The 19,793-nt window shown below is 38.1% G+C and overlaps 2 protein-coding genes across 11 annotated transcripts in view; both read left to right on the plus strand.

Annotated features, from left to right (window-relative positions):
• Nucleotides 1-3,346, plus strand: part of LOC134732871 (tigger transposable element-derived protein 1-like) — a 73,534-nt gene extending 70,188 nt beyond the window's left edge. For both annotated transcript variants that reach the window (XR_010116397.1, XM_063620063.1), the window contains exon 2: nucleotides 3,237-3,346. Coding sequence is in view for 1 of the 2 variants with exons in the window: in XM_063620063.1 (XP_063476133.1) it covers nucleotides 3,237-3,246 (10 nt within the window). In the remaining variant the exon portion in view is untranslated. The remainder of the gene's footprint in view (nucleotides 1-3,236) is intronic.
• The window catches only part of TAFA2 (TAFA chemokine like family member 2), a 575,512-nt gene that overhangs the window by 141,696 nt on the left and 414,023 nt on the right, over nucleotides 1-19,793 (plus strand). The gene's annotated exons all lie outside the window — the stretch shown is intronic.

Here is a 19,793-nt window from a genome sequence, read left to right on the forward strand (position 1 = left end):
TTATACGTAGCAACCCACTGCCCCCGCACCCAGCCCTTAATAGGGAGGAGCTAACTATTTGCTGTTGGGTAAGGTTAAGTGCATAGAGAAATTGCAAATGTTACTTCTTTTTTCTTTCTCTGTGTGTGGATGCCACCCAGAGTCCCTACAATTTAAGGGGTTGTAGGTGATCTATTTATTTTATAATTACTTAGCAGAGGATGGGCTCTGACATTTTGCTTTTGTGCCCTCAGTTTCTAGCTCCTCCAGTGAACTGCCATCTATGTTTTTGCATTGCTTCATATGTGTCATTCCCCACCCCCAACAAAAGCCAGTGAGCTATAGAGCATTGTCCCTTTTCATTAGTGTGGTTTTCAGTTTTAACATGTTGTTTTATGTCAGCTGGCTTTTTCTGTTCTGCATCAACATTGTAATCAGTAGCTAACATTTTGTTAAGCAATTTGTTGATGCTTATCACTTGTCAAGTTTTCAGTTTCCAGCCACTGACATGATTTTCACTTTCTTGTTCAGAAAGAGATTTTCACAGTTTAATAAAATGTTATTCAACATGCCATTTTCTCTCCTCTCTTCTCCCTTTCTTGACCCTTGTCCAAAAATAGGCATGTCCCTCTCAAATAAAGATATTGTGTTTGAAAATCAGAACACTTAAAACAGATCAAATGTGAGTCAGTGAATTTCAAGTATCACTTAGAGAAGACCATTATGTGGAGTATGTAATATAGATCTATGTGTGGAAATACTGTCAACCGCTGTGAATGTCCCTAGCATAGTGCCTGCCACATAGTAGGTACTCAGGAAATGTCCAGTGAAACAAAAAGAGGAACACATGTGAATAGTCACTAAGTTGAAATAATAAGGAACTCTAATTTTCATTCATTTCCCTACCCCCATACACCCTGGGGAGCGGGTTAGCCAGCAAAAATGTCCCAACTGGTCTTTCTTTATTTGCAATATTAATTTATATTAATATAATATATCCATTAATTCCTTACCCCCTTGAGTTATGTATTTCATTTTCATTACTTTAATTTTGAACAAAAATATAAAGTTTTTCCTTCTCTGCAAAATTTGTTCCTTCATATGAGTTTCTGCAACAGCAGGAGAAACTCTAAAGGCTTCCTGATAGCAGCCGAAAAGATGCGAATTACTTTGTTTACAGAGAGTAAAGGAAAATGCTAAGGGGGACATTATGTGTTAGGCTGCAACTATGATTGTACAGTCCCTCAGGCCGCCAGTCACTTGGGAAGATGAAAGCAATTTACCCGAGGAACTCTCCCTTGTCTTATAATTTACTGTTAAAAATAGCTGCTAAAAGGTAAGAAAGTTAAGTTCCTGAATAGAGCAAGTACTTTGGATTTATGTTTCTCATTGTTATAACTGGGAAATGGGATTAATGGGTTAATCTAATACGCTGGGTAATAGCGTGCTATTAAAACATAACATGAAAAATTATTTATCCAGAATGGTTGAGAAATGGTATATTTTAGAATTCTGGATCTTCAAGAATTGCCACACATTATAACCTGTACAGCAGTGGTTCTCACCACAGATAGTATTTTGCCGTATAGGGGACATTTGGTAATGCCTGGAGACGTTTTTGACTGTCATGGGGATGAAAGGAAGAGATGCTAGAAGCATTTCATGGGTGAAGTCCAGGAATGCTGCTAAGCATCCTACTATGCACTAATGGTCCTCACAGCAAATAATTATCTGGTCCAAAATGTCAGTAGTTCTGAGTTTGAGAGACCCTACCCTGCACTTAACATTTTTTTAAATTAAATTAGGATTTAGTAAAATTACAAGATGACGAGCATTTTTGGTGATTTAGATAACAGTTTAGCATCTTGCAGTGCTTCAGTGTCTTTGTCAGCATTCATTACCACTGTATCGGTGAACTGCAGAAATGTTGGTTTGTGGAGGCTCCTGATTGCCAGATGGATAGAGGCGTTATGCTGTGGTATAGTTATCTGAAGAGGCTCAGTTGATTCTTATGTCATAACAGTTATTTGAGTTAGAATTGTTACTTCTTATAGACAAAATTATTTACTTTTCACATTATAACAGAATGGAAATACAACTGGATCTTTCTTAATGAGTTTTTAATCTCCTTTAAAAATAATAGGTGGTATGGTATTGAAAGAGTACTTCTCTCAGCACTGCTGTTATTACCGGTGTACTATGCTTTTATTTTTAGGTTACTGGGAGAACCTAAAAAAGAAGAAAAACATTTTTTCTACCATTTAGATAAAGTTTGTGTATACAATCCAAGAAAATAAAAAAAGAAAAATACCTGCCTCTGGGTAGAAAACCAAAGGAATCTATTTATTGGTCAGTGACTTAAATATTTACCGACCACTGTCTTATTCACATTCGGGCTAGAGCAGTAAATAAGATAGAACTTTTTATGATGTTGTTTACTGATTTATTTGAAAAATAATAAAAGTTTAAAGCGTGAGACTGAAATTAATTTTATGTGTCTGCGGTAACCTCTTTCACACATGGATTCAGATTTAATGTATGGTATTTACAACTGTACAGACTTACATAATAGAAACTGCCTGTTATGTGGCTCTGATCTTATCCACGGAACTACTTTTTCAATTATGAGGTGATTAAGGAGCTTATCATCAGGAAGTGGATTTATGCAATCAATGATTCCTTTTTAACTAAGCACATATTAAACACCTAATATATGCCATGCTATTCTGGGAACAAGGGGCATAAACATGAATTATGAATAGTCCTTGCCATCCTGCACAGCTATTGAAAGAGATGTCAGGGACAGGGAAGGGAGCGCGGGGAGAGGGCAGTACTGAGAATGGTGAGTGGAACAGGAGTGGTGGGGAGATATACGTGGTAAAAGGCTAAATACACATGAAAGCAATTTACACCTGTGCTGGCCTCTTGTTCTTTACCTGGATTGGTTTTTAGCCCTTTCTGTTAGAAACTCTTAAGTCTCAGCTATGTTGAATAATTAGCCTTGGGAAAGGCAGGGTAAACACAAGCTTAATTTATGTTTGTTTCACAACCTCTGAGTTTCCAAGGAAATGAATTATCTGAGTCAAAACCAGTGCATTGATTTTGTCACAGTTAACAATAACAAGCATGTGGCTTCTAGAGCCATTTCCCTGAATAGATTAACACTGAATAGATATTGAAAATTCTTGAACCTATATTATTTCTCAGTTTCTATTTCAAACCATAATCCTAATTGGACTTAATCTTTTTTGTCCTAGAAGGCAGTGATAAAATTGACCTGAGCAAACTGCTGAGATAGAAGAAAAAGAATTTTACTCATGCACCTTAATCGCAACATGTCCAAAATAAAACACATTATTTTTCACCATATGCTTGCCTCTTATTCCCTACCCATTTTTTTTCTTGCCTTGATTGTGCCTCCCATGGATTTCTTTCTTGATGGTCTTGGTACCCTCAAATGTGTTCCCCACTGTGCTGTCAGAGTGAATTACAGACAAAAATAATAATGTTAGCAGATAACATTTAATGGAGTACTTACTATGTACTTGGTATTTTTCTAAATCTTTCCATTTTTACAGCAGTATGATATTAGAACTATTATTACCTTTATTTCACAGACAAGAAATCCAGACAAGAAAGACAAGGCACAAGAAGAAACTTGCTCTAGGTAACATACCTAATATGTGGCAGAGACACATTTTAACCCCAGGCATTTTGACTTAGGAGCACTGGCTTATAACTTGCTCAAGCCCTTCTGTTTAAGACCTTCATGGGCCGGGCACAGTGGCTCACGCCTGTAATCCCAGCACTTTGGGAGGCCGAGGTGGGCGGATCACCAGGTCAGGAGATCGAGACCATCCTGGCTAAACGCGGTGAAACCTCGTCTCTACTAAAAATACAAAAAATTTGCCGGGCGTGGTGGCGGGCGCCTGTAGTCCCAGCTACCGGGGAGGCTGAGGCAGGAGAATGGCGTGAACCCAGGAGGCGGAGTTTGCAGTGAGCCGAGATTGCGCCGCCACTGCACTCCAGCCTGGGCGACAGTGTGAGACTCCATCTCAAAAAAAAAAAGAAGAGAAAAAAAAAAAAAAGACCTTCATGGTCTCCTCAAAGCCTACCATGAAGTTCGAAGTACATCCATTCCCCATTAATGACTTTAATTCATTTCTGAAAAACTTACTGCTAAATGAAAAACTAAAGGTAAAAAGTTTTATTAATTTTTATAAAAATTATAATGGATTTTGTCACAACTTAAGATGAACTAGTTTTCACAGAAAAAAGATAGCAATTCAATACTGAAAATGAGTTTATATAAATCAACAACAACAATGCGAAAATAAATTGGTCCAATTTCTACATAAAATAAAGGTTTATTATACCTGCCAGTGGAGAAAGGAAAGACTTAGGAGTGGGTAGGGAAAGATGGAGGTGGGGTGCAATTGAATCATTCTTTGGAAGGTGCAATCTTCCTTCTGTCCCGCTTTCTAAACCAATCCTTCAGCAGCCTTTTTGGGCTTCTGCTAACCTTGCGCTCAAACTTTACTTTGTAACTGATAGCATACCTTTAGGGCAAAATAAAGGCCTGACTTGAGACCACATGTAATAATACATAAACCCATGATGAAATTAGCACATACATATATATATATAATAGACTGATACCTTCTTTTCAACTTAAGAAATGTTTGGGTTCATCCAAATGTGATGTTTAATTCAAATGCATCCTATAAGATATTCTCTGGCTAGAATCTGTCTAGTCAAGTACATGGGTGACCATGTCTCCCTGAAACTGTAATATTACTATATCATGTCTTATGGGTATTTATTTAGTGGATCTTGGGGGAAAAGATTTCTCTACTGAAAAAGAAAGATTTGTTGAAAAACTGGCATAACTTTTCAAGAGCTGTAATTGTAAAATTGTTAGCTAAATGATTATTATGAAGTAAGTTTATACCTGGCCTATGAAGTCCTCCAAGGTTCTGTCATCTCTTCCCTCATCTCATCTCTAACTTGTCAGCATTACTGCATCATTTATACTTTTGCATTCATACTATGCTGTTTCATACCTTGATTCTCTCAGCATGGAATATCAACTTTCCCCTTCTATGAACATAGAGGGGGTTTGTGGCACAACGGAAGAATCGCAAACTTTGGAAACCTCCATTTTTTCAAAAGGGATGCCAGCAAACGTGCTCAAACTTTACCCTGGAAAGAAAAATATCTTTATTACCCTAGTGAGAAAACAAACCTGCCTTCTGCCCTGGAAAGAGACACTATTTCTACCAAACTCCAAGGCGGTTTGACATACAAACATTCCTGAACAGCTAATCTGGCACAAAATATATGTTAATGCCTTTGCTTGGAAAGTGCAGAAATGGGAGCCACCCATGGAGAATTGTCTCCCAACAGCTGATGCACTTGGCACATTGTATTAAAATTATGCACTTAAGCGTCTGGTTGGTGAGCTCACTTAGGGCAGAAAGGGAATCTTTTTCATCTTTTCATCCCTACTATTCAGCATAATGCTTGTCAGCGAGTAGAAAATCAATGTATGTTTATAAAATCAATGAATTAATAAAGACCTTTAAAATATGGAGAATATGGGGAGCTATATTTCAAATTATTTTATAGAGAAGAATCCATTAAACCACACTAAGCACAACTGGTTTTCAAATGCCAAGTGGCCCACAGACAACCAGCTGGTTTTCCGTGATCTAGATTCTAATATATGTGAAAAAAATTTATTATATGATGATAATATCAAATTTACTTATTATGTGCCAAGCACTGAGTTAAACTCTTTATAAATAATGCCTCAGTATATCCCAATAAACAACCCTATGAGTAGTACTATTATTATCTGCTAGTGGTAACAGAGACTCAGAAAGTTTAAAGGAAGACTCAAACAAAAAGTTTAAGTAACTTGTTCAAAGTCATACAGGTGGTCAGTGGTGGAGACGGAATTTGAACCCAGGCAGTTTGACGCTGAAGACTGTGTTTTAACAACTTAAGTTGTGCAACTCCTCACAGGAAACAAAAGAAAAAAAATATCTGCGGGAGTTATCTTAGGTTCTCTAAACATGTGCTCTGTCTCTCAAACCAAACTTGGATAGACAGAACACAAATATGCCCTATTAACAGTTTCAGTGAGCATTTGGGAAACTAAACTGAACCGTGTTTTAGTAAAGATGTCTCTCTGAAAGGAAATTCTTCACGATGGTAAGATGAGTCAGTGTCTTCGTCTGTGAACGCTGGGGTTGGGATGCATGAAGATATGTTATTGCTAACCTTCAACTAAACTAGGGCAGAGCCGGGCCAGCTCCATGGGCATGTGATCTGTGTAGTCACACAGGGCCCCATACTTAGAAGAGCTGTGCTTAGAAAAGTTTGCTTGGTTTGGTTCCTGCTCTGTTTTCAATCAATCAGTCCCTGGATGTTTCTAAGGGTGAGGACTCCAGAGGAGAAGGGTGAATTCCTATCAATCATATTCCTGTAATTATTATTTTTTTTAAAAAATAAAAGATATACAGTTCTGCAGAGGGAATGAACGTCTGTTTTACAACTCAGGTGCTCATAGAATCCTTTTTGGCTTTTTCCCCGCCCTCTTTCTATGTACATGAAAGTTCACTATCACCTATCTTAAAAGACTGTGCTTACAAGAGTTGACTTGGTTGGGTTCCTGCTCTGTTTTCACTGTTTTGAAATTCTTGGTACTTTTTTTGAACAAGGGGCCCTGCATTTTCATTTTGAACTGGCTATTTCAAATTATGTAGTGAGTTATGGGCTGGAGTCTTGATTGACCCTTTACAACAGTGCATTATTTGACAATAGAGAAAGGATATGGACTGGCTACACCAGTAACTAGAGGTTATGCCAATATCTGTACTGGAATTTCTAAGCTGTGGAATATCCAATTCCCTGCATATTTGATGATTCTACAAGATCACGCTGGGATTAACTTAAGATGTATTTATTGTAGAATACTAGTCTATCTTAAGGAAAATAATATTACACACAGTTATGTATAATTTCCTGATTTTTAAAGGTCTAAGATCTATTTTCATTCTTTTTTTCTGGTCTGATGGTTTGTTTTAGGCCAATTTAACCATTCTCGTTTTATAATAAGCACCAAATCAATTGAATGAGAGATAACATTTCCTTTTAACAGCAATCAATATTTACTATTTCCCTTTTGATGTATAAGTTACATTTCTGTTATCCTTAGTAAATGTGGAATGCACTTTGTGATTCCATTTTCTTTTCTTTCTTGGTGTGTGTGAATGTGTAGGCTCAGTATACTCTACTCCTGGGTTGGCTAATATATTTCAGTGATGTTATCAACAGCTTTGATTTGTATTCTTTTAGTAATACTTCTTAGCTCCTTTTTTTTTTTTAACTTCCTCAGAAATCTTACTTAGAGACCTTATGTGACCTTTGGTCATACTCGTCTGCATTTATTTCTGACAAATACATATGTAATCCAGATCTTATCTCTTGAAGCTGTTTTTTTTCTGTACAGTTTTATATCATTATCTTTGCAATCTTTGCGATTCTCTGATGAATTCTACCATTCTTCTACAAATGGAAATAAGCAGGGGCAAAAATACTGATTCGCAGTGCTTTAAAAACCACTTGTCTTGAGTTATTGTTACTAATTTATCCAACTTCTAAATCTTTTCTGTTTTCAAATTGTTGCATCTTGTAGGCTAGTCAGCTTAAATTCGAATTTAAACAGGAGAATATTTTATGAATAAGTTCTGTAACCTCCTACTGTACAGACTTGTCTGTTGTACTGCTGCAGACCCAGCAGAGGGAGCCCAAGTTCATGAACCAATCTCAGGAACGATTTTGATGATTTAGAACTAGTTCTCCCTCAAAAGGTGGTGTGTGTGTGTGTGTGTGTGTGGTGGGGTAGATTTGAGAATATGCGGGGTAGGTGTGTGTGTGTGTGTTGGGGGAGGGTTTAGAATGTATGTGTGTGTGTGAGAGAGAGAGGGAGAAAGAGTAGAATGAAGAAGTATAAGGTGTTAACCATTTGAATTTTAATATATACTTCATATGTGGGGGATATATTACATCTTCTGAAGAAAAATGACAGAAGTGATAAGGAAAAGCATTTGATTTTCAGATCCTCAGAAGATACTTTAATGCTAAATGCATAAAACCACTTTTTTTTCTTACTTTTCCAGTTAGCCTGTTCTCCCTTTAAAAGTTTTCAGATTGAATTCTTATACATTTCTATTTCTTGTGATTTTTATATTTAGGGCAATTTCCCAGTGAAAGTTTTTTTTTTAAGTTCCCTTCTTCAGTCCATTACCTTACAGGCCCACACATTGTGTGTGCACCTACATCTGAGATAGAAACTCTTGGAGATTATTTAAGTTTAGGTGAATGTTTATTCAATAGATTAATCAATTAGTCCACCAACTATCCAAACAGCCTTATTGAACTTCTAGTGCTATATGAGGTGTGGAGTATGGGCATAGAGAGACAGTATGCAGTTGAGAGAGGGAATAAAAGCTGTTTTCTGTCCTCAATAAACTTAAATGTGGCTGAGTAAATAAACGTATTTGGTAAAATACAAAATGTTATGTATCTAAATGCTAAGCAGTAGTTCAAAATGTCCATAAAGTGAATGTGAAATAGGAAATAGGTGTTCAGAGGAGAAATATGTAGATGCCTGTAGCTGGAAGAGCCTAGAAAAGCTTCAAGGGTGATATGAGCTAGATGATGACTGGTTTTATGCATGTTGAGATGAGAGAAGACAGCTCTCCATGGTAGAAAAGCAACATAAGAAAGGCCATGGAAAAGAAGGTATGGTTTATGATGGGGCTACAGGTCACAGTGTGGGATTATGCTGTTTGTGTGCTGCATACCCCTAGGCAGTGCAGTTCACACCAAGCCAGTGTGAATGGTGTTTCTCGATGTACCCAGTGACCTAGAATGAATTCTGGAGTGATTGGGGTTATATGGAACAGTGAGTGGTTCCTAGCCCTTTGTATGTTACCAATCACTGATTGGGAGGAATCTATACAGAGGCAGTGCAGTACGGTGGGTATATATGGACTGTGTAATACACTGGAATCTTGGGTTCATCAGGAAATAGCTGTGTGACCTAGCTCAAGTTATTAACCTCTTTATGCCTTATTTCCCCCTCATTTATAAAACTGCACGATAACGATAGTGCCTACTACCTGGAGTTCTAATGGCTAAATGAGATAAAAAGTCAATACTTAAAGGAGCACTTAGAACCTGAGTTTTAGCTGTTATCCTCAAAGAGCTGAAGTGTTGCTCTAACAGAAGGAAATATCCTACTTTTTCAAGTGTAGAAATATTCCGTTAGGCTTTTCTTTATGAACATCATGGGTTTCATCTAGACTACTTTGTCTTTTGCTCTTTGAGAATGATGGAGCAGATCATATGCTGATCTCACAGGCGGATTCATTGAGGTAAATCAGATAGCATGGGTTTTTAAAAAAACTTTCAAGTTCAGGGATACAAGTGCAGGGTTTTTACATAGGTAAACTTGTGTCATGGGGATTTGTTGTGCAGGTTATTTCATCACCCAGGTATTAAACCTAGTACCGATTAGTTATTTTTCCTGATCCTCTCCCTCCTTCCACCCTTCACCCTCCAAAGGCCCCAGTGTGTGTTGTTCCGTTTTGTGTGTCCATGTGTTCTTATCATTTAGCTTCCACTTATAAGTAAGAACGTGTGGTAGTTGGTTTTCTGTTCCTGTGTTGATTTGCTAAGCTCCATCTCTGTTCTTTCTTGTCTCAGTAAAATACAAAGGTGACACTGATTTCAGGAAGAGTGATGTTCACCTGGGAATTCAATGGTCATGCTGGTGCTTGCAGCTTTCCCACATTTTCTAGTTGTTTTGAACCATGGACAGAATATAAGCTCCATGAGGACAGGGATTATGTCTACCTTGGTCGCTGTCCTATCTCCTGAACCTTACATTTGCTTTTACCCTCAAATGAATGGGTCAGTGATTGAATAGAGGCATGATTTAGATAATTATCTCTGTCTTTTCCCACAAATTTGTTGGCTGTCCTATCGCTAGCGTAGTTGAAACAGGTTATTACTACAGAATATCTTGAGAGATACCAAATTTAGTATCTTTCCCAGTGGTTGAATCATTGCCATAAGATGAAAATCACTTATATTTTAGATCACGTTATAGTTTAAAAATACTCTCTCATACATCATGTAATTTCTGACAGCATTCATGTGAATTCATTATTTCTCCTAACTAATAGATTTACTCACTGAGTAAAGTTAAATCACTGGCTCAGTGTTACACACAAATCATTGTGGACTTTGGACTTAATCTGAGGTCTGTGACTACAAGCGCAAATTTTTATGGCACTATACTTTCTAAATATCTGACTTGAAAGCCTTATGATGATACTCACTCCCCCGGCAGGAATAAAGTCTTTCTAACTTCCTCATATTGGTGTATATATGTTTATGAGATTAGGTAGGGGTTATCATGGAAGACCCCAAGAGGGATTCATAGGGAATGTAATACTGAGCAGAACCTTGAGGTGAGGAGAGATTGAACTTACCTAGGGTAGTTCATAGAAATCATGATGCAGCCAGATCACCAGAGGTCAGGAGTTCGAGACCAGCCTAACCAACATGGAGAAACCCCGTCTCTACTAAAAATACAAAATTAGCCGGGCCTGGTGACATACATCTGTAATCCCAGCTATTCGGGAGGCTGAGGCAGGAGAATTCTTGAACCCGGGAAGCAGAGGCTGCAGTGAGCCGAGATCGCGCCATTGCACTCCAGCGTGGGCAACAAGAGCAAAACTCCATCTCAAAAAATAAATAAATAAAATAATAATAATAATAATTAAAAAAAAGAAACCACGATGCAGCCATTGGAAATGGAAGGCCTAGATGGGATACCCCACTAGAGACTCTGGAGTAAAGGCAGGAGTGCATAAAGAGATAGAACAGGAGAGACTGGAAAATAGAGAGCCTAGAGTGGGCATTATAGATTTTCATACCTTTATGTGAAGCTGGTCATGCTGCTGGGTCAGCTGGAAACATAAAGCCAAGTAACTGAGTAGGCTGGAGTTGTGTTTGACTGTACATACCACATGAAGGAAGAGTTTGGAAAGACTATTTCTTACTTTCTCTTCTTCTTTAGTTTTGGAGAAAAGGCTTCATCAAATATGTTAGTAATATTCAACATTTTCTATGCTGGTGTTTACATTATAGTCTGAAGCATGTCTGGAAATGGATGTTGTTTAAAAATTTTACTGCTATTGACTGCTTCTATTTTAAATTTCCTACATAATGAAATTACTAAATGGAATCTTTAAAAAGAAATATAAATGCCTATTTAATAAGACCATTGAAATGTACAATGCCATATCCTCTTAGGTACTTAGTAATTACAGACATAGTTGAAGTCAGTCAACATTTGTGGGTATATCAGTTGTGGAACAACATAGATGGGCCTATTTTAGATTTATTTATGGCTCCCTGATTATATTGTGGAGCAAATTTTTGTTCTTTACAGTATCTACCACAGCACTTTCTCATAGTAGATGTTTAATAGATGTTTGTTAGATGGTTTGGAAATTAAACACTTTTACTTTTTTTTTTTTTTTTTTTTGAGATGGAGTTCTCTCTTGTTGTCCAGGCTGGAGTGCAATGGCGCACCGCAACCTCTGCCTCCCAGGTTCAAGTGATTCTCCTGCCTCAGTCTCCCGAATAGCTGGGATTACAGGCTTGCGCCACCACACCCGGCTAATTTTGTATTTCTAGTAGAGATAGGGTTTCTCCATGTTGGTCAGGCTGGTCTCAAACTCCTGACCTCAGGTGATCCAACCGTCTTGGCCTCCCAAAGTGCTGGGATTATAGGTGTGAGCCACCGCACCCGGCCAAACCCTTTTGCTTTTACAGAGATGCAGTCATACCATGATGGAGCAGAAACAGAGAAACAAGAGCTCCTCTGAAATAGTGGATATGTGGCAATTAATCTACTTTTTGGTGTGCCTTTTCTTCGTCTGTGACCTACTTATCTATAAGGTACAGGTTAATTCGGTTTCATTTAAAGCAGCATTCAAAAGAACTAATACAAAAATGAGGTATAACAAATTATGTCATAGTAGGAATGCAAAAATGAAAACAGAAGTGGATATGTGGAACAAGGATTATGCTTGCCTTTTCCATATTGTGGTTACTTTTGTGTATGGTGTTACGTGTATATATGTATGTGTGAATTTGTGTGTGTTCCAGTTAGTCAAAACGGATTTTTAAATATGCCTTGTTGAGATGATTAGGGATGCTTCGGGGAAATCATCTTCTCATTTCTTTTTATAATCATTCTGATTGTATTTGATAGTATTAGTAACCTCAACTCCTACTATGCAAATTTTTTTTCATTTAGGAAAACATTATATAACTAATTAGAATTTTATGTAAGTAGTAAAATTTGGGAGTGTTTTTTTAAGAATAATGTAATAATAATTTCCAGTAACTACAGATCAATGCCTGAAGAGTAAATAATTCATTAAATGTCTACAAAAATATGACACTAGGTCCTTCCCTCACACTATATGAAAAAACAACTCCATATAGATTAAGGACTTAAGTATCAAAAGCAAATCTTTAAACACTTAGTAGACAATCCAGATGAATGGTTTTTAGGCCTATAATGCAGAAAGATATTTCTTAAATAAGGCATAAAACATGTTAACTATAAAAGAAAAGACATATATTTTGCTATATTAAAATTAAAAGCTTTAGTTCATTAAAGAGATCTCTTAAAGTGAGAAGTACTGTCACAAACTAGTTGACAATCTACATAACGGACAAAGGATTGGTGTTAAGAGCACAAAAAATTATCTACAAATCAGTAAGAAAAGTAGCAAAAGTTATAAACAGACACAGAAGAGAAAACTCATATGACTAACAAACATATGAAGAGATGTTTACTACAAGATATCACATCCATTAGTGATCATGAAAACACAAAGAAACATAATAATACAACATAAATTTACACTCTTCTTTTGGAAGAAAACATAAAAGCCTGATAGTGTCAATTATTGGAGAGGAAATAGGTCCACTGAATGTTCTTTGCTGATTGGAGGGCAAATTGGTGCAATCATTTTAAAAAACATTAAACAATTTGGAAAAATTGAACATTCATATATCGTATGACTTCAAAATTATACTTCTAGATATCCAATAAAACTCATTTACGTATACGACAAAAATATGTGTAAGCATGTTAACATCATTGCCACTTGGAATGGAATAGCCTGGAAACAATCTAAATAGACATCAGTAGGAGAGTGGATGAATAAACTGTGGTATATTCACATTAAAATATGACACAGTAGTAAAATGAATGAAGTACAGCATTTACAAATATGAATAAATTTTAGCAATATAATATTGCACAAAAATAGCAAGTTCTAAAAAATTAATGATACCATTTTATATAGCTAAAAACTAAAATATCCCTTTAAATACATATATATGTAATTATTCTTTCTGTACAACAGCAAGGGAATAAAGGGAATAATGAGTATGGGATGAACTTTGGTTATTGCCTCAAATCTGAAGATTGAGAGGGATGTCATATGAGGTGACTGCATAGCTGAATGTGGGTTGCAATCAGAGCCCCAATATTTGTTTTGGGAAAATTCATGTGTACTTATCACATTATTAAAAATGGCCAAATAGATAAAAGTGGTCATACAATTACCAATGCTAAGAGTATGTTATAAGCCACAGATTATTATTAATCCAATTCTGTGCACCTGAAGTACAAAGAGGAAAAAAAGATGAACTAGTTCCCAAAATAGATGAATATTAAGGAAATTCAGTTTTTAACTATATTTTAAGAGTTAGCATGGCAGGCTCTATTTTGTTGCTATTTTTATATTATTTAGCAATGCATGTTTAGATTATATGTTATAAGAAAAACAGCTTTAAGAACTCATTCCCAGGTTATCTGTGTCTATCACATAAAAAAGGAAACAAAGGACTCATTCTACTACATTTTCTTGGTGCTCACTTAAATTATATTTTATATATTTTCTAAAGAAAAAATTAAGACAGTACTGAAACCAATTCTAATACAGATAAGATACTTGGAACATTTGAAGTGTTGAGCATTTATATAATCAGCCTAAACACATCTGTTGGAAATACGTGGGGTCCCAGGCTGAATACTGTGAGTCAATATGTGGAATTTCAGATCTAAATATCTAATTTCCTAAAACATAGTTCCTAAAATGCACCACTTATTTTTTTTTATATTTAGAAAACAGAATTGGAAGCATTCTAGAACAGCAAAATTAAAACTATTGTGAATTATTGCAAATATAATACAATGCCAATATAATGAGGGCATATGCAAGATCCAAACAAACACAGGAACTAACCAATAAAACGAGTAGGAATTTCAGCTTACAAAAGCAACTGGCAGCCTTCAGAATTTGTAAATACTATTTTGTAATGAAGCCCAGATAGTTATTCACATCTGTTTGTTAGGGTTGCCATAACAAAATACTACAGACTGAGTGATATTAAATAACAGAAATTTCAAAGTTTCCGGAAGATAGAAGTCCAAGACCAAGAGTTGGCAGGTTTGGTTTCTCTTGAGGCCTCTTTCTTTGGCTTGCAGTTGGCCATTTTCTCCCTGGATCCTCACCCAGTCTTTCCTCTGTGTATGCATCCCCGGTGTCTCCTCTTCTTTTAAGGATACCGGTCATGGTGGATTAGGGTCCTACCCCAACAGCCTCATTTTAACTTATTTAAAATGGCCAAATAGATAAAAGTGGCCAAATAGACAACCTCATTTATCTCCAAATAAGGTTACATTTTGAGAAACTAGGGGCTGGGGCTTCAGCATGAGTTTAGGAGGAACACAGAGCAGCCCATAACAACCTCCATTTCTGTGACTGTGATTCCCACGACTTAACTCCGTAATTAGTGCCTGCCGTTTTCCAGGTCCCGTTCTAGGTTCTGCTGGGACACAACAGTAAAGCCTACAGTCTATACATCACAAATGTATGTGAGAAAGCAGCAAGGACCCAAAATTAGAGGAAAAATTTTACATTTGCAAATGCCATTATCCCTAAATCCCTGTCATTTTTATTGAGGGCTAAAGGCTTCCTTCTTAATTGTTTGAAAAAATTAACCACTGTTAAATAAATAAATCCCTGCTGCTACATACTCCAGAGCCTACAAGATACTTTATGGAGGTGTGCACATGAGAGCAGTTTAATGGCAATGGAACACCTGTAATTAGAAGCATCTGTCATTGTGATAATGATTGTGGGCTCATATGTAGAACCACTATGTTTTCTCTGTCCACAAGGTCTCACTGTGTTTTCTCCCTGGCTCTCACACAGGCTTTCCTCTGTGCATGCATGCCTCAGGTATGTCTCCTCCAATTGTAGCCACATGGGCTTCGTGCATCTCAGTGTATGCTGCTGTGAAAGATAGCTATCTGTCTCGTTTGAGGTACTTCTCAGGTCCCTTCAAAGTGGAATTTGGGTAAGCCACACTGTATGTATTTGAAGTCAAAGAGTTCCAAGCACACCCTCCAAATTTTGTGACAATCTGGTGCCAGTTATTTTCATTTTTTTTCAGTAACAGACTAAAGAACTAATATTCAATTTTATTTAAAATGTTACTTTCCTAGATTAGTTAACGATTCCTTTTTCTCTCCATATGACTTTCTGTTATTCCCTTGACTGTCCTTTATCTGGGAGGCTAGACCACACAGAAGGATGCAGAGAACAACAGGGTCAAATGCAGAGAACAACAGGGTCAAATGATTTTACCAAAGTTGAGCCAGCTAGATGTAATGGGGCTAATGTGGATGGTCCTGAGGAGCACTGTGTAATCACCTGCTTGGGCCAGTGACCAAGGACAAGAAAGGAAGCTGGATGTCAGAGTGGATACCAGTGCAGATAAATAGAGTTTGCGAGTCAGATTCACTTTCTCCTTCCTGTGCAGTTAAGTAAGCTCCCTCCATCTGGTACAAAACAGACACAACCGTGGGAAGCAGGACTGCGGGAGGTGAGAGTGGGTTTGAGGGTTGGGAGGGGATACATCTTTAAATGTACTGAGACGACATTTTCATCACACAGTTATAAAAACATAAATATACAAAAAGTGGTATTTCTTGCCCACCTGAGCTTACAGACTGTGATTTGGACATGACCCTCTATATTCCATACATTTCAGTTTAGACATGATGTGCACTGCTAACAAAGACTGAAAAAGATTGAGCTGTGGCATGGCTTGATCCAAGGCTAGAGGCTTATGAACTTTAAAAATCTTACCATAGCTCTTGTAATATGCTGTCATAAATAGAAAAAAAATCAGTGCAGTGTGAATTACTGGCCTCCTACTGCAGCATGTAGTTGATCTGATATATACACTTGGAAAGTGGGGACCTGGGGAAGGAGACATACACAATTGTGGTGCAAAGGGGAGGTAACTCTTCACTGTTTTCAGTTTGATAACTGACCTGTTCTGGTCAAGATGATCTTAGTAGTTTCTTTTCTAGGCTTAGAATTAAAATTAAAATGGAAAATAGACAAATTATAGGGAAGAGATTACCCAAAGGAGGTCAATTTAAAAATGAAGATATTGCATTGGTTTTAGAATTTAATGTTGGCCTAAATGACCAAAGTCACACTGCATGAGATCAGTCAATTTTTAATTAAATGAGCCCCTTGAATTAGAATATGGCCCATGTAAGAGCTATGACAAAAATTACTAATAAAAATTGAGTTATTGGAGGAATCTTTGGGGACCCTTAGTGCTATGAATTATACCAAGAAAAGCAACCTGTTCAAATATAATAGTGAGACTTTGTATAAATGTGCCTGGTAATATTAAGGAATGGTTAAAAGTATGGACTTTGGATTCGGGTATACTCTGGCTCTATAGTTTAGTAGCTTTGTGAACCTCAGCCATGTATTTTGCCATTCTGTAAAATGGGAATATGGACACGCTCCACAGTATTGGAATATTAAATCTGACTACATAATTAATATACCTGGCAATGGTAATTGGAGGCCTTTTAGCAACAAGACCCATGATATAAACATTGCTCTTAGTTAGTTTAATATAATATCATCAATTATTGAGACATTATAATTTTTGCATTCTTAAACAATTCAATTTTGTTACACATTAGAAATCATTGATATATGACAAAAGTTTTATGAGGGGACCTGGGCAAGATGGCTGAATAGGAAGAGCTCCTATCTGCAGCTCCCAGTGAGATCAATGCAGAAGGCAGGTGATCGCTGCATTTCTGAGGTACCCAGCTCATCTCATTGGGACTGGCTAGACAGTGGGTGCAGCCCATAGAGGATGAGCCAAAGCAGGGTGGGGCATCACCTTACCTGGGAAGCACAAGGGGTCAGGGAACTCCCTCTCCTAGCCAAGAGAAGCCATGAGAGACTGTGTCTTGAGGAATGGTGCATTCTGGCCCAGATAGTATGCTTTTCGCGTGGTCTTCACAACCTGCAGACCAGGAGATTCCCTTGGGTACCTACACTACCAGGGCCCTGGGTTTCAAGCACAAAATTGAGTGGCCGTTTGGGTAGACACCGAGCTGCTGCAGGAGTTTTTTTTTCATACCCTGGTGGCACCTGGAATGCCAGCGAGACAGAATCATTCACTCCCTTGGAAAGGGGCATAAGCCAGGGAGTCAAGTGGTCTAGCTCAGTGGATCCCAACCCCATGGAGCCCAGCAAGCTAAGATCCATTGGTTTGAAATTCTTACTGCCAGTAGAGCAGTCTGAAGTCGACCTGGATGCTCGAGCTTGGTGGGGGTAGGGGCAGTCAGCATTACTGAGACTTGAGTAGGTGGTTTTTCCCTCACATTGTAAACAAAGCTGCCAGGAAGTTTAAACTGGGGAGTGCCCATTGCAGCTCTGCAAAGCTGTTGTAGCCAGACTGCCTCTCTATTTTTCTCCTCTCTGGGCAGGGAATCTCTGAAAGAAAGGCAGCAGTCCCAGTCAGGGGCTTATAGATAAAACTTTCATCTCCCTGGGACGGAGCACCTGGGGGAAGGGGCAGCTGTGGGCGCAGCTTCAGCAGACTTAAATGTATCTGCCTGCCGGCTCAGAAGAGAGCAATGGATCTCCTAGCACAGTACTCAAGCTCTGCTAAGGGACAGACTGCCTCCTCAAGTGAGTCCCTGAACCCCGTGCCTCCTGACTGGGAGACACTTCTCAGCAGGGGTCGACAGGCACCTAATATAGGAGAGCTCTGGCTGGTATTTGGCAGGTGCCTCTCTGGGATGAAGCTTCCGGAGGAAGGAACAGGCAGCAATTGTTGCTGCTCTGCAGCCTCTGCTGGTGATACCCAGGGAAACGTGGTCTGGAGTGGACTCCCAGCAAACTCCAGCAGCCCTGCAGCAGAGGGGCCTGACTGTTAGAAAGAAAACTAACAAACAGAAAGGAATAGCATCAACATCAAGAAAAAGGACATCCACACAAAAACCCGATCTGAAGATCACTGGCATCAAAGAACAAAGGTACATAAATTCACGGAGATGAGGAAAAACCAGCCCCAAAAGCCTGAAAATTCCAAAACCAGAATGCCTCTTCTCCTCCAAAGGATCACACCACCTCGCCAGCAAGGGAAGAAAACTGGATGGAGAATGAGTTTGACAAATTGACAGAAGTAGGCTTCAGAAGGTGGGTAATAACAAACTCCTGTGAGCTAAAGGAGCATGTTCTAACCCAATGCAAGGAAGCTAAGAACCCTGATAAAAGGTTAGAGAAACTGCTAACTAGAATAACCAGTTTAGAGAAGAACATAAATGACCTAGTGGAGCTGAAAAACACAGCATGAGAACTTCGTGAAGCATACACGAATGTCAATAGCCAAATTGATCAAGTGGAAGAAAAGATACAAGATTGAAGATCAACTTAATGAAATAAAGCGTGAAGACGAGATTAGAGAAACAAGAATGAAAAGGAACGAAGAAAGCCTCCATGAAATATGGGACTATGTGAAAAGACCAAACCTACGTTTCATTGGTGTACCTGAAAGTGACTGGGAGAAGGGAACCAAGTTGGAAATTCTTCAGGATATTATCCAGGAGAACTTCCTCAGCCTTGAAAGACAGGCCAACATTCAAATTCAGAAATACAGAGAACACCACAAAGATACTCCTCGAGAAGAGCAATCCCAAGACACATAATCATCAGATTAACCAAGGTTGAAATGAAGGAAAAAATGTTAAGGGCAGTAAGAGAGAAATGTCGGGTTACCCACAAAGGGAAGTCCATCAAACTAACAGCAGATCTCTCTGCGGAAACCCTACAAGCCAGAAGAGAGTGGAGCCAATACTCAACATTCTTAAAGAAAATGATTTTCAACACAGAATTTCATATCCAGCCAAACTAAGCTTCATGAGCAAAGGAGAAATAAAATCCTTTACAGACAAGCAAATACTGAGAGATTTTGTCACCACCAGATCTGCCTTACAAGAGATCCTGAAGGAAGCACTAAATATGGAAAGGAAAGACTAGTACCAGCCACTGCAAAAACATACCAAATTGTAAAGACCATCGACACTATGAAGAAACTGCATCAACTAATGGGCAAAATAACCAGCTACCATCATAATGACAGGATCAAATTCACACATAACAATATTAACCTTAAGTGTAAATGAGCCAAATGCCCCAGTTAAAAGACACAGACTGGCAAATTGGATAAAGAGTCAGGACCCATCAGTGTGCTGTATTCAAGAGACCCATCTCATGTGCAAAGACACACATAGGCTCAAAATAAAGGGATGG

This window comes from Symphalangus syndactylus, chromosome 17 (assembly GCF_028878055.3).
Source record: "Symphalangus syndactylus isolate Jambi chromosome 17, NHGRI_mSymSyn1-v2.1_pri, whole genome shotgun sequence".
In the NCBI taxonomy this organism is placed as follows: domain Eukaryota; kingdom Metazoa; phylum Chordata; class Mammalia; order Primates; family Hylobatidae; genus Symphalangus; species Symphalangus syndactylus.